This window comes from Scophthalmus maximus, chromosome 9 (assembly GCF_022379125.1).
Source record: "Scophthalmus maximus strain ysfricsl-2021 chromosome 9, ASM2237912v1, whole genome shotgun sequence".
NCBI classification, from domain to species: Eukaryota; Metazoa; Chordata; class Actinopteri; order Pleuronectiformes; family Scophthalmidae; genus Scophthalmus; species Scophthalmus maximus.
In genome coordinates, this window is record NC_061523.1 from 25,510,001 (window position 1) to 25,525,387 (window position 15,387).

At 47.9% G+C, this 15,387-nt stretch overlaps 1 protein-coding gene across 1 annotated transcript in view; it reads right to left on the reverse strand.

The window, feature by feature from the left end:
• The window catches only part of ppargc1b (peroxisome proliferator-activated receptor gamma, coactivator 1 beta), a 77,232-nt gene extending 67,058 nt beyond the window's left edge, over positions 1-10,174 (reverse strand). Inside the window, exon 1 of the mRNA XM_035649706.2 lies at positions 9,995-10,174. Coding sequence (XP_035505599.2) covers positions 9,995-10,075 — 81 coding nt within the window. The 5' untranslated portion in view covers positions 10,076-10,174. The remainder of the gene's footprint in view (positions 1-9,994) is intronic.
• Positions 10,175-15,387: the final 5,213 nt, after the last annotated feature.

Consider the following 15,387-nt stretch of genomic DNA (forward strand, 5'->3'; position numbering starts at 1 on the left):
TCTGGCGAGCGGACGAGCCGCTGGCGCCCCCATCAAGTTACTGGAAGAACGACGACGATTCATTTCAGCATCAGATTATCGGGAGGGAAAAAGACACTCGTCTGGCGTGAACAGTGTACATCGTGGTTGGCAGACCACCAACAAGTGTGTGTGTGTGTGTGTGTGTGTGTGTGTGTGTGTGTGTGTGTGTGTGTGTGTCCTCCAGTCACTGTCGGAGGGGAGATGATGTGTTTGTGCAGTTTGGGAGTTTGCCCAATCTGCGGTCCAGACATCTTCACACAACTCGATCTGTCTGACGGCCGAGTCGAGTCGAGGGCGAACCCCCGTCACAACACTGGCACCGCGTCAAGGGGGGGGGGCCACACACACACACACACACACACACACACACACACACACACACACACACACACACACACACACACACACACACACACACACACACACACACACACACACACACACACACACACACACACACACACACACACACACACACACACACACACACACACACACACACCTCTCATTGATCCCCCATGTTTTACTGCGGCGTCACAGCAGCGTTTTAACAGCAGCACGAAGCGTCAAAGTCCAGTTTTTCCTAGCAGACGGTGAACAAGCCCAACTTTCATTTGACAGTAGCAGCTCTTCTAATCTCACTCTTTCTTTTTTTTTACAGCTACGACAAACATTCAAGACCTCACGGCTCCAGTCCCTGTTTTGAGAAAGAAGGGGATTCTGTCGCTCTCGCAGCGTCGGTCAGCGAAAAACGTCTGAAAACAAGGGATTTTATTCACAATTCCCCTTTAAACTCGGAGCGATGGCCACACCCCAAGCGCCCCGTCCCACCTGCCTCCGTCGTCCGTCCGTCAAACGCTTCGGACGCCGCTTCATTATTCAGGTAGCAGAGGAGGGGGGAGCTTTAAAAGAAATAGGGCAGACGGCAGCTACAGTGGCTCCGAGTTGCTGGGTGAGATTGGATTCCCTCTTCCTTTCGGCCGCTCTCCCATCTCCCCCAGGTGTTGTGCAGAGCTGCGGCGTGCGTGTGTGTGCGTGCGTGTGTGTGTGTGTGTGTGTGCAAAGAATGAACAAATTGTCTCACGCTCATGTTGACACTATCAATATAGCGACAGGGTCCCTGTGATGAATACAAATCGCCGGTAAAGGTTATCTACGGACACACACACACACACACACGGACACACACACATTGGACGCGGGCGTGAGTAGGGAAAAAAAGATGCTGAATGTGAGGATGAATTCAGATGAGGAGACGTTGGTTCTCTTGCTTCTCTTCTCCCTCGGCAAACACGTATGGAACACGAGCGTTTACGCGGCCGCCCGCTCATCCCGACGCGGCACGGCGCCGCTTCATCGGAACCCCTCCGAGGCGGAGCACGCCACAGATGAATACGCTCAACGCAAACAGTCGTTATGCGGATCTGTGAAGCGCAGACGACAGAATCCATCCGTCCAGCGATAAACACGACGCGGACGTGGAGGTGGAGGAAAGGAAACGCCGCAGCGACATGAGTCACAGAGTGATGTTTCTATAATAGCTCCGGCTTCCTGTCGTTTTCTGCTCTGTCGCCTCCAGAAATCCACCAGGTCGTCTCTGCTTCCTGTTTAGTTTGTTTGTGATGTGATATACACAAATATATATTTATGTGGGTAAATACCGACTGGGTTGAAATAGATTGTGAGACGACAAAAGGTCCATGAGAATGAGTCAGAACGCAGGACGTTCTAAAAGCCCTTGACGTCACTTCATGCAGCGATCAATAATCACAGAATTTCTCTCACATACGCCTCGTCAGAAACCAATACACCTGCGGAAAAAATCTAAAACGATATCCAATAATTATGGATCTTATCTAACATTAAGTGTGGGGAAAAAAAGCTCAGCGTGACTTAAACTCTTTAAAGCTGCAGCGTGTCATATTTAGAAGAACTTATTCACTGAACGTGAACATATTGTCCATAACTACATGTTAATTTATGTATAATCAACTGTGCATGAGTTAAATATAGTAACGTGGGCCCGACCTCCGTGTGAGTCTCCACGTTTGCTACGTCGTGTCGAACACGGCATGTGAACGATGGCGACTTTTAACAATAAATCACCGAAATGTTTAAATCCTGCTCGAGTGTCTGAGTGTGCCATAAAGATAAGAGCCATAAAGGACGATAAGAGAGAATCACGGGCGCCGTCGCTTGTCGAGCGAATCATCTGCCCGGTGAGAATTTACATCTTTCACATCCCACTCACGGTTTGAGTCACCGGGAGAAGAACCTGACGGGGACCGAATATATTTTCATATTAATTGAGACGAGGAAGAGGATGAATACATAATGAGACCCCGCCTCCTCCTCGTCTCTTTCCTCCCGCCAGGGTCTGTTCCCTCTTCGCCTCGCCGGCCGCCGTCCGACACGCTAAGAAGCCGCTGTGCGTGTTGGACTCACACGGATGAGTGCCGCTCCGCCGCTCCACCTCAGGGGAAGACGTGTTCCGAGGATCCCGCATGCGAGGAGCTGGAGGAGGAGGCGGAGCGGATGTTGGGAGATGCTGCAGCAGCTCTATGAAAGTCTATGAAAGACCTGGTCCTGGAACGTCAGCGTCGCCCTGTGACGATTGGTTCTCAGGAGAGCTTCGAAGCAGCACCCGACTGATTAGTTTTTTTGGGGGGGGTGATGCAGATATAGTATGTCGATATTAGGGTTGTACAAGATTTCCGATATCGATACATCGGTTGTTATCAACGAGCCGTACAAACTGCAACGAGGAACAAAACGCAGGCCAATCAACTCTCACTAACAGGCACATTGTGAACAGGCACTGTTTCCTAAGTGGGACATCATACGCTTCTTCATGAAATCACATTATACATCATATCATCCGTGGATCATTCCGTGACGTCGACCTAGTCTGCGGTTCAACACACCACGTCATCTTAGCGGGGTCCAAATTAGGCAGGGACGGGGGCCGAGGCCCAGACACATCCTCGATCTAACGGAGGCGTGTTGTGTTGTGTGTCCAGAACCAGGCCGGGCTCGCCGGGTTGAGATTGAAAACCGCAACTTGTTGACAAAACTGAATATGAGCGGAGACGAACAGATCGAACAAATCGAATCTGGAAAACTGTCACTCCGCCCGTTGTGGGAGACGAGGACGATCGAGAGGGACACGTCATTAACAAGGCTACGTGTGTGTGTGTGTGTGTGTGTGGCCTGGGCGAGCAGCTGACGAATCGCCAGGCAATTAATTATTGAGGGACCCCCCCTCACCCGCCTCTACCAGCATGTTAGCTCGCCACAGCGACACACACACGACATGTGACACACAGAAACATGCGTGGACTCATGCAGTTTATGATCCTCGCATACACACACACACACACACACACACACACACCGAGGGGGGGGGGGGGGGGGGGTGTCAGCGTCTAAGCCGGATGCCTGATGAAGCACAGAGGGATTTAGGAGGAAGCAGCCATATTCCCAGCGCCCACTCTGACGCACACACACGAGAGATGAGGATCAACCACACATAAACACACATTTATAGTTCACTCACACACACACACACACACACACACACACACACACACACACACACACACACACACCTGCACCTCGCTGTGGCGCCACACTAACCACCAGTGATCAGGGTTGAATTCAGTGTGAAGACCGTCAGTTTTCACGAGTGCATCGCCAAAATAATCGCCTCCTGCCGTTTGCTGTCCTTCTCTTTATCTGTCGACGCGACGCCTCGACCCTGTGACCTTTGACCTCCTCACTTGCAGGTGGCTGTGCTCTGCGATTCAGCAATCTAGAACAAATAAAATAATGCACACACACACTGTACCTCACGCTGTTTATGCACTGCGTATGCAGTATATGTGCAAACTGCTGCGAGCGTGTGTGTGCGTGCGTGTGTCCAGCAGCGTGACAGATGGGACAGGTGAGTCACTGTGGGGCTGCGGGCTGAACACTGCAGCATCGCAGCCTCACGACTCGAGGACGGGACGGAAAAAGAAAAAACGGAGAGAGAAAAGATAACGACGCAGAGCGAAGGAGAGTCTGTAAATCTGAGGAGATGAGAGAGAGACGGTGAGGGGGACTGTCTGCCTGTTTCTCTGTCTGTCTCTCTGCCTGCCTGTCTGTCTGTCTGCCTGCCTGCCTCTCTGCCTTCCTGTCTGCCTGTCTCTCTCTCTGTCTCTCTGCCTGTCTGTCTGTCTGCCTGCCTGCCTGCCTGCCTGCCTGCCTGCCTGCCTGCCTGCCTGCCTGCCTGCCTGCCTACCTGTCTGTCTGCCTGCCTGCCTTCCTGTCTGCCTGCCTGCCTGCCTACCTGTCTGTCTGCCTGCCTGCCTTCCTGTCTGCCTGTCTCTCTGCCTGCCTGTCTCTCTGCCCGTCTGTCTGTCTGTCTGTCAGAAACATAACATAAACCTATAGGAGGAGACACCTGGTAAACCAATAATCTCACCTGTTATTTTCCCTCACCTGCGGAACAGGCCGGTTCCTGCAGGAGCCCGGACACCTCTTTAAAAAATAATTTTAAAAAGGAGCAATCCGCCTTTTTCTCTCTTTGTTTTCCCCTTCATCTTTTGTGATCTGCTGCCTGGATATTTCTGCCCTGTATGTTCCCACAGTTCAACCAAAAAGTATATAAAGTATTTCCTGTTCTATTACGTTATTGTTTCTTTTGATTCTTTGACTTGGTGTTTCTGCACGCGCTCAAATCTTTCCGTCGTTGATATATTTTTTTCTCTGTGGGATGAGCTTCCACAATCAATGAGCCATTTTGCCACAGGACATGTTTTTCATTATGCACGAGTGACGATGACGAAATCACGTCCGTGACAGCGCGAGATGACACACGCTGTTCGTTAAAAAGCTTTTAAAAGAACTTGACTCGCGTCTGTCGTTCTGCGGGGTCACACTGAATCGAGCTTAAACGGAGCTGCGCGGCTAAACGTGTTCAGAGAGGGACCGGGGGGGCTTCCGGTTTCAGAATTGGATGTTTGGTGGTGGTGGTGGGGGGGGCAGACAGACACACGAGGCCTCGTGGTTACAGGATGAAAGTGCTGACTGACACGGCAGCGCAGCGCAGCAGCTTTGAGCTTTATTAAGTTTTCCTGTCGGGACGCGTGGGCGGCGATTAATGTTTCGAACACTTAAAGAGATGAGTTTGATCTTGATTAGTCTATAAAACGTGCAGCTCACTGACGGGAACAGAGGACGCCCAACATGGACACACACACACCACGCGGTTCTTCTTTTAAAAGTATAAATAAAATGTTGTGGATTCCTTCGTCCTCCGTCTCAGGTTACACACACACACACACACACACACACACACACACACACACACACACACACACACACACACACACACACACACACACACACACACACACACACACACACACACACACACACACACACACACACACACACACACACACACACACACACACACACACACACACACACACACACACGGTTGGCGGTCGACCTTTATCGCTTCCACGTGAGGCCGAACGCGCTCTGCATTTGATAAAAATATGAATAACTAAGTCTTTTGGACAAAGTCAGACGTACAGTGAGGCGACTGAGACGCAGTTAAACCTTTTTACGATCCCTGTGAGGGAACTATTTCCACTTGACAGTTTGACCTCCAGGCCTAGAACGGAACACTTCGAAATGAACGCACGTGTGCCGTCACGTCGTGCGCTGATCTTAAAGGCAAATATATCATTTTCAAGACGGGACGTGGGCGGAAATGTGCCATTCCATCTTGACATGTGACTTTGACTCGATGATTATAGCACCTGACCAGCGTGCGCCCTGTGCGCCGTCTGTGCCCCGTCCCAGCAGGACGCGTGGTGACTGGTGACTGTGACGCTCTAAGTCAGCCTGATCTTCCCAGAGTCAATCCCCCGGTCGGAGCCCAGACCGGCCCCTCGACGTCTCCCGGTCAATGATTAAGCACGGAAATAGATTTGGAGTCAGAGACCAAACTGCGACGCGTCCCGTCGCACGCGGCTGCAGACAGGCCACGGATTCAACAACTCAACGTGTGATCATTCGTCACCAGCGGGCCGGCGGATCGGCGATCGGCGGCAAACTCTTGTTTTGTTTAGTTTTTACAGTTTGAGTGCAACAGATTCAAATGTTCCTTCCTTCCACGTGCGATATAACACACACACACTTATATTCTAAATAGAGCTGCGACAGTTAATCGATGCATCGGTTCGAGAAGAATTATGGAGTAAAAAAAGTCAAAATTCTCTGATTTCATCTTCTTACATGTGAATATGTTCTGGTTTCTTTGCTCCTCTGTGACAGTGAACTGAAGATCTCTGGTGTGAGGACGAAACAAAACTTCATCTTGGAGTTTTTGGGGAAACACGATCGACGTTTTTCATCATTTTATGAACCAAAACAACAAATCAATAAAATAATCTGCATGAATATATAACAACACACACACACTGCTGCGTCGGCAGAAAAAAAGGGACAGAGTTTGTGTTTGAATGAGGGAAAAAGACGGTGAAGATGAAAGGGAGGGAGGATTTACAGTAAGCATGTGTGTAACAGAGAGAGAGAGGGAGGGAGGGAGGGAGGGGCGAGAGAGGGGAGGAAGCAGTCACATGCTAGGAGGTGGAGGGAGGGGGGGTGGGGGGGTTGGCTGTCAGTCCGTTACGTCACGAGTAACGCCTCCTCCCTCCTCCCTCCCTCCTCCCTCCTCCCTCCCTCCACTACGACTCACATGACTGCTGCGGCCCTGTTCTGTAACTCCAGTCACGAGGATAGAGTAGTTTTACAATAACCAGCCGGCAGGGGCGAGCGACACACACACACACACACACACACGCACACACACGCACACACACACACACGCACACACACACACACACACGCACACACGCACACACACACACACACACACACATGAAAAGGAAGTGAGGGAGGGAGGGAGGGCAGCCATGCTCTAATGGCCCAGAGTAAATATTAACACATTAGAGCTCCATTTGTATAATAGATAACCTTATCGTTTTACACAAGAAGAAAGACGTTAACAAAGAGATTGTGAGCAATTTGATTTGTATTTTTTTTTTCTTCCTCCACTTCCTCGTGCGCAGGTTGAACTTTACCTCGCTCAAGGACTCTGCAGCTTTTTCTTTGAACACAAGAGCAACGTTGACTGTAAGCGTCCATCACTTCCCTCTCTCGCTCAGATTAGAGCGGATTATTTTCAACGTCTAGACTCCCATTTACAAAAAAATCCAGCCTGACATTTTCTGTATCTTTTTCAAACTTTCTGGTTGACGGCGCGTTCTGTACTTTGGAACCTGGCAACAGCACCAGGCGGCGAGGCGACGACTCTCAGAATCGTACGACGACCGATGCTGTGGGGTCACGTGGGAATATTACAAGGATATTAAAGGAATATTAACATGAAAACACCGCCCCCCCCAAAACAATGTACAATACAATAGTTGTTGTCCGAGTACATATATATATATATATATATATATGCACCTTACTGTAATATGTGTTTTATTCTAAGAGCACAAGATCATCATAATGCCTTTCAAGATTAATGGGGCCATCGCTGAATAAATTATATGGAAATGCTATTATGTGTACATGTGATATATTGAATGTACAAACTGTGTCTGCGGGGATATTAATGTGTATGTATGCATATATACAATAAGTCCATATAGCAATATTATAGCAGAGTGATGTCATAGGACGTGATGATATGACAACAGGATACTGTAGTGTGATATGTGTTTCTTCCTCATTGATGAGCTGTTTCCTCTCATCTACCTCTTCACATCAGCGTGTGTGTGTGTGTGTGTGTGTGTGTGTGTGTGTGTGTGTGTGTGTGTGTGTGTGTTATCACTGCTGCACGTTTATAAATAGCCCACATTCTCCCCGCATCCCAACACACACACACTGAATTAACCTGCTTAAGCTGCCAATCACACACACACACACAGACACACACACACACACACACACAGACACACACACACACACACAGACAGACACAGACACACACACACACACAGACAGACACAGACACACACACACACACACAGACACACACACACACACACACACACAGTGACGCAATAATCATGTCGCACTGTGATGGGCTCCTCCGGGGGTCGTGGTGTTGTGGGTCGACGTGCACGCGGATGATCCGTGCGTGTTTGTGGGAGAGATGGAGATGAGACGCGGATAACGTTTCTGTCCCGTCATGTGGAAGAAAAAAAAATCTATTATTTTCTTTTCTCCACAGAATCCCGTTTGGAAATCTACTAATTTAATGTTTCCCTTCACGTGTGCGCAAAATCCACGCGTCACGCAACACAGCATAGAGTTACTGTCGATCAATACCTCCTTCTGGTGAATTCGGCATTCATATTGTACGCAAAACGACACTTATTTGCTATTAAATCCCAACTTCCCTCGTGGTTGAACACCGCGCGCTACCGCCCTCCGCGCGGCACTTCGGCAGCAGATTACGTGAGGATTTAAAAGGGAACACCGGTTATAAAAGTGCACGATTCGTTATAAAGATCGCTGCTTGGCTTTGCTGACTGCGTGCCGAGGTCATCCAAACACGCCGGCCATTCATTTGCGATACGAATGCATGCTCTAGGTGACATGCACGATTGCCTTTAAGCGAGTAATCCCTTAAGTGCGGCGAATTGTCAATGAGGTTTGGCAGCCAGTTGTTTTTTTTCTTTCCATGAAATCCCAGTGCTGAATAATCACCCCCCCCCCCCCTCCCATAGCAACAGTGTGGGTTATATACACTGTCACTCATCATCATCATCGTCATCTTCATCCTCATCTTCATCCTCCCCCTCTTCGACCGTGAGAACCAGACTCGACGTTTGCGTAACGGTTACAGAACGGTTACAGAACGGTTACAGAACGGTTACGAAAACACCGAAAAACGCGCACCAACTTTCTCGTCGATCATCGGTCGATTATAATCTGATCACCTTCTCAATCTGGACACATCTCAGGAGTTTCCCCTCCTCAACAACTCCCCCCCCCCCCCCCGGTTAAGCTCACGGCGCTGCGGCTGCGGCAAGCGGATTATACCGGCACTGTGGGAGTGCGTTAAATAACAGCACGCGCGCGCACACACACACTCAGACAAACAGACACACACACACACACACACACACAGCTCTGACGTGAGTGCAGCGTCTCCACAAACTTTATTATATATATATGAACATCCACCTCGGACCAAATCCATCCAGTGTGTGTGTGTGTGTGTGTGTATGTGTGTGTGTGTATGTGTGTGCGTGTGTGTGTGTGTGTGCGTGTGTCTGTTTGTCTGAGCAACCAGGGATTAAGTATTTATAAAAGTCATAATATCATAATAGTCCTCGCGCGCTCGGAGGAGTCCCACGCGCTCGTGGAGGGCGCGCGCACCACGTGTCCCCCAAGTCTCCGGCACCGACAATTAAAACTTCCCCTCCACGAGATTGCGTCAAAAGTTTGCCGAGCTTCCACTGTGCATACCAAATACCCCCCCCCCCCCCTCCACCACCTCCACCGGAGCGGCGGCGGCTGCCCTCCGCTTCCAGCACCGGCACTCAATTCTCCCCGTTTAAATCCGGTTGCAGTTTCCTCAAAGCCGGTGACAGTTCCTCCAGACAAAAAGAACACGTGAAAGCCAGACGTCAAGCCACAGCGGGCTTTCTCTCTCTCTCTCTCTCTCTCTCTCACACACACACACACATACACATACACACGCGGGGAGATCGAGCCGGCGTCTCGCACGGTGCCGGGGAGATGCTGCTGACAACCGCGGGCGCAGCGTGCGCCACGGCCGGCGACGTGCAGCGCCGAGCCCCCGCTCCGCAGAGCACCGGTGTGTGTGTGTGTGTGTGCGTGTGTGTGTGTGTGTGTGTGTGTCCGGCGAGTGTCCCCGCCAGGCTCGGACTCTTACCTGGCTGCCGGAGTTCTCTGTCAGGTAATTGAAGACGAAGGACGAGAGTTCCTCATCTAATAGTGGAGCGCAGTCCGCCATCTTCTAGTGAATGAGGCGCCGCGGAGTCAGAGAGCGGAGCTATAGCAGGAGCAGGAGGAGGAGGAGGAGGAGGAGGAGCGCAGTGGGCCAGGGCCGCCTGCAGGGGGCGCATCTGTTTACACACACACACAGAAACAATACGTTGAAAGACACGAGACCTCCAGGGGACAATACGAGGACTCAGGGGTCCCGCAGGTAAATTAGTTTTCAATTAATTTACCATTTTAATTTCACTGTATAAACTGGAAGAAGTTATCACCAGTTATTTTCACTGCAGTTAGAGAAAAAAAATATATATATATACACACACACACATATATATATATACACACACACATATATATATATATATATATAATCACATGAGATTTTGATCATGTATGTGCCATTATTTTTTAATAGGTATGAAGGAAGGTAGGTAGGTAGGTAAGTAGAAGGAAGGAAGGTAGGAAGGTTGGAAATTGTGTCAGACTCGCATACGCAACGACCAAACCTCAAATAAATTCATATTAGGTGACAATATATCGTGCAACAATTATAGTTATTGTGACATACCTAGTAGGTGGGTAGGTAGGAAGGTACTTTATTAATTCCAAGCTGGGAAATGTCCAGCAGGAGCTACCATGCAACACACCTTCCAAAATATACAGTATATACAAAAAACAAAGGTAAAATATATATATATAATATATATATATAATATATATATATATATATATATATATATATATATATATATATATATATATATATATATATATATATATATATATATATATATATGAGAATTGCAAAAAAAGAAAATAAGGAAAATATTTTTTTTTTAAAGAATTTACATGAAATATTAATGTCGGAAATGGTGCATTGGTTCAATCAGAGTCCAGATAAACATAAATATGTATATCCTGGATTTTCATCTGTAATATTTCAGCATCCATGAAGCGTTTCCTCGGAAATGAAAAACATCTTATTTTATCTGTTTCAGCCAAGGAGTTCTACATTTTAATTAGCAATCCAGAGGTTGGCAGGGTGCTTCTGCGTGAGTTCACCATGTGTTCACAGTATTTGCAGACGACTTATTTCCTCTCTGTAATAAAACTCCACATGGGCCACGAGCAGCATCACATGAAACTGGTTCTCCAGTTGGACGCTGCTTTTGTCCAGAGCGACCTCGGTCGTGATCACAAACACAAAAATACAAAGGGTCTGATCACTCAGGACGCACCACCACGCCTTTGTTTGGGAGAAGGCCGCACATGGCGTCGGCGGCGGCTTCCTGCTGCTGTTGCCGGGTAACTCAGTTATTTTGGTAGCATTGCTAAATGACATTAGCTGATGCCGCTGTGACATGAGGAGAATCTGATCCCCTGATTCAAGCAACTGTCTGTTTTTGGTGACATAAGTTGGACGCGAACGATGAACACAAATGTTTCCATATCAGTAAAGGTATTAAGCGCCGCCAGGGGTTGATTTAAAAGTGGATGGTTTTTTTCGGATTTTAACCTTTTCTCATCTAAGATTGCTCCAAAATGTCAAAGTAACACAGCGTGAGCGAGATTTACATCTCCGAACGTCGTTGGTGAATTTTAAATTGTAATCACTTGTGGCTGGGACACACAACGCGATTTCCAAAGTCGTAAGATCGCTGCATGGTTCATACGACACGACCTGCTGTCTTGTAGTCGCGAGGCTTTCAGTCGTTTCGCTGCTCGCGCCACGTGACTTAGCGCCGATGGACGGTCACGAGAAATCCTCAACTCACCGAGAAGTGACACGGGAGATGACGAGATACACGCCCGCCGCCCTCGGCGTCTTGCGCCGCCATTGGCTGTAGTGCGTCGAGACGCCAATGGCGTAGCGGTTGAGAGCCCAGTTCACACTGCAGGATTATGGCTCGCCGACTTGTCCAGATACTTAGCCTGCAAGATTTTAAATCGCGTAGCAATGGCAGCTCTTCCTTCGATTCTGGGGGGTTTTTTCGTCGGCGAGCGGAAAATTCGCAGTGAAATCGTCTTGCGTGAACTCGTCAGTGACAATTTCACGGATGTGCTGCTCAAACATGATGCACATTGCAAGACGACGCGTCGGTCGCTGCCGATCGTCTGTCATCATTTCTTGGGTTGTCGGGGAAAAGAACAATGACCCTGCTTGAACCAACCATCAAGCCGATACTCGACCTGAAACAACAGAGGATCCCGTGGTCATAATCAATTGGGTCCTTTGATTCAGTGGTGACGAACGTCTGGACGAGCCGTCGTTTCCTGCTGTTTGAACAGAACTGTTCCTCTTCCTCATTCCTCTGCCGTTGTATCATCATATGAGGAAGATATCAGACCCCCCCCCCCCCGTATTGATCGTTGCACATGTCTGAACTGAAATCAGAGCTGGTTTGTTTGGATTCATTTGTTTCCACCTGTCTGGCGATGAAAACAACACTTTTTTTGTTTTAGTTGTTTAGCAGAAAATGACTTTCTGCAGAAAGAGCGTCGGCTCTGAAGCCGAAGCAGTGAACTGCGTCTGATCAGTTTCGTGTCAGGGAGTCATGAAGGGTTTCGCGAGAACACAAAGGCGGCGACCGCGGGGACCGAGTGAGATCCCAGAGTTACAGCGAACGAGCGAGGAGGTGCCAGCGTCATGACTATTCTTTAAAAACAAACGTCAGAATGCATAATATTCTATTGTGCACCAAACTCATTGCACAGTGGAATCTGACTCTCCATTGTAATGTAGGATTTTTATGACATTTTTGCAGCATAACAAGCGTCAGAGAATTGCAGCTATTTCCTGAAATAGGCCAAAGGGGACGCACACGCACACACACACACGCACACACGCACATGCAGACACACACACACACACGTCACTGCTGCATTACAGCACAGAGCTTTATTGCTCTTTAAGTGTGTATGTTTGTGTAATGGTGAGGAAAAGGTTTACTGTCTGCGGCAGGTGATGGTCATAACAGACCTGCGTGCGTGTGTGTGTGTGTGTGTGTGTGTGTGTGTGTGTGTGTGTGTGGGTGCAGGCGTGTTCTTCTATCTTTATGAGCAGCCATTAGTTTGACAAACTGAAGACCCTTCTTCCGAAGCTTCTCCTCACTTCCTCTCCTTTTAACCTCAGTCTTGTTTCTTTGTACGTGTTATGATTATCGCTCCTCCCGTCTGTGACGTAACATTGCACAACGCAGCCCGAGGTACGGTAATCACCGGGATGTGGGATGACACGAGCAGTCAGAGGATCAAACAGGTTTCCATCGACTGCCTGAAACAAAAAAAACCCAGAACACTCGTCGGCCGACGAGCGTCTTGTTCCAATTAACTGACTGCGGTCGTCATCAGTAACGCGTGTGCGGTGTCGGGACAATGAAACGGAGCCTCGCGTTGTCGTTCACTAACTAGAGTTTGGATAAGAGCAACTGGGTTGGTGTTATGTCATGGAGGGTCCTCACAAGTATAGAGAGAAACCAGACAGACGGGGAAACACTGACCGGTTTTGCATATGTCTGTGTTCAAAACAGTGTTTCAATTCAGTGTGTGTGCGTGCGTGTGTGTGTGTGCGCGTGTGTGTGTGTGTGTGCGTGTGTGTGTGTGTGTGTGTGTGCGTGCGCGCGTGTGCGTGCATGTGTGTGTTTGTGTGCGTGTGTGCGTGCGTGTGTGTGTGCGTGTGCTGCAGCTGCATATTTCTGTCTGTATCATCTCACCATCTACAGGTGTTAAAAAATATTTTTAAGATATTTTTGAAGCCTCGCTGTGGATTTCAGAATGCGTCTGCACTCGTCAGGTGGTTTAACGGTCCAGTCGGGCCCGTTGAAGACTTGAATCATAAATATCACACCGAGATCACCTTAATAAATCTAAACATTCAATAAAGGGATAAACCCATCCCCGAAACTGGAGACATTGGCAATATATATATATATATATATATATATATATGTGTGTATATATATATATATATATATATATATATATATATATATATATATATATATGTATATATATATATATATGTGTGTGTGTGTATATATATATGTATATATATATATGCAGAATGCGATGCAGTGACACGTCAGGGGGTTTTGTCTGTGAGTAAATGAAGCCTTGTGTTTTTATATTCTTCTCATCTCTACGCTATTGCGCAAAATTCATCAACCTACAGCCTTCCATATGTATTTCTCCATCATCACAAAAGCCGCTGCCACACTTTTCCTCTTGTGCACAACAATCCTACATATGTCATAGGTCTTAGGTCTAAAAAATAAAAAAATAGAAATAGAAAAACATAGTTGTAGTAGTAGTTGTGACAGAGTCACAATTTAATGAATTCCTCTCAGACCCCATCCCTCCATCAAGTTAGGTTAAAATTTGTTTTAGTAGTTTTTGCGTCATCCAAAGGGACACGGGTGAAAACGCAACCTCCTTCAGTCGTATATTAAGATAAATCTATTAAAACATTTCACGCGGGTCGTGTCAACACAGTGAGGAAGAACAACAACCTGGGGGAAGCTGTCGTTCCATCTCACGTTGGGTTCCCGTGACGGGTTTTGCCCCAACGAATTTGCAAATGATGAAATCAACCAAAACAAATTGACATGGAGTGAACTCCAGGGGCCTTCGGCAGCTCTGGAGGTCCGGGCTGTTTGTCAGGGCGGTTTCCCGCTTTGTCGTGTTTGATAAATCCATCCCATGCCTCCAAGTCTGAAGCCGATAGAGTTACGTGTTATGCAAGTCATGGTAAAATGACCAGCTTGCAATGTTTGTTGTCTGGTGGAAGACGAAGCCAACGCTGACAGAATGCGTGCATGCTGTTCAAAGTCGGCATTCAAGTTATGTCCTCTTCTTCTGTTACCACATTTTATATTTACATTTTAGGCCCAAAGCCAAGACTCTGATCCCGGACGACCGCCGGGGAGGTCGACGGCAAAACAACCTTCAAACTTCTAAATCATCAGCATCCCTAGGAAACTAATATTCAGTGTGTCAAAGGTCACACCTTATATATATGTTCCCCAGGTGTAATGTGTACGAGTGAGGAAAAGGTACGGCGCGATTTAGAAACTCAGTCGAAAAGCCGAGTAAATATCTTCTGAACTGAGATGTACCGAGATGTTTTGTGAGAAAAAATACTTACCCCTCAGGGAAGTTTCTCCCGAACCGCAAAAACAACCCCGGTGCACTATTTTAGATTTAGTTCTCTCTGTGCAGAAACACACTCGAAGAGGGGAAAGAGAAGGAACACAAAATGTGCAAGAGAGACAGGGAAGTGCCCACAGGGGGGCTTGGAAAAACAAATGTCTGTACCCAAAAGAAAAC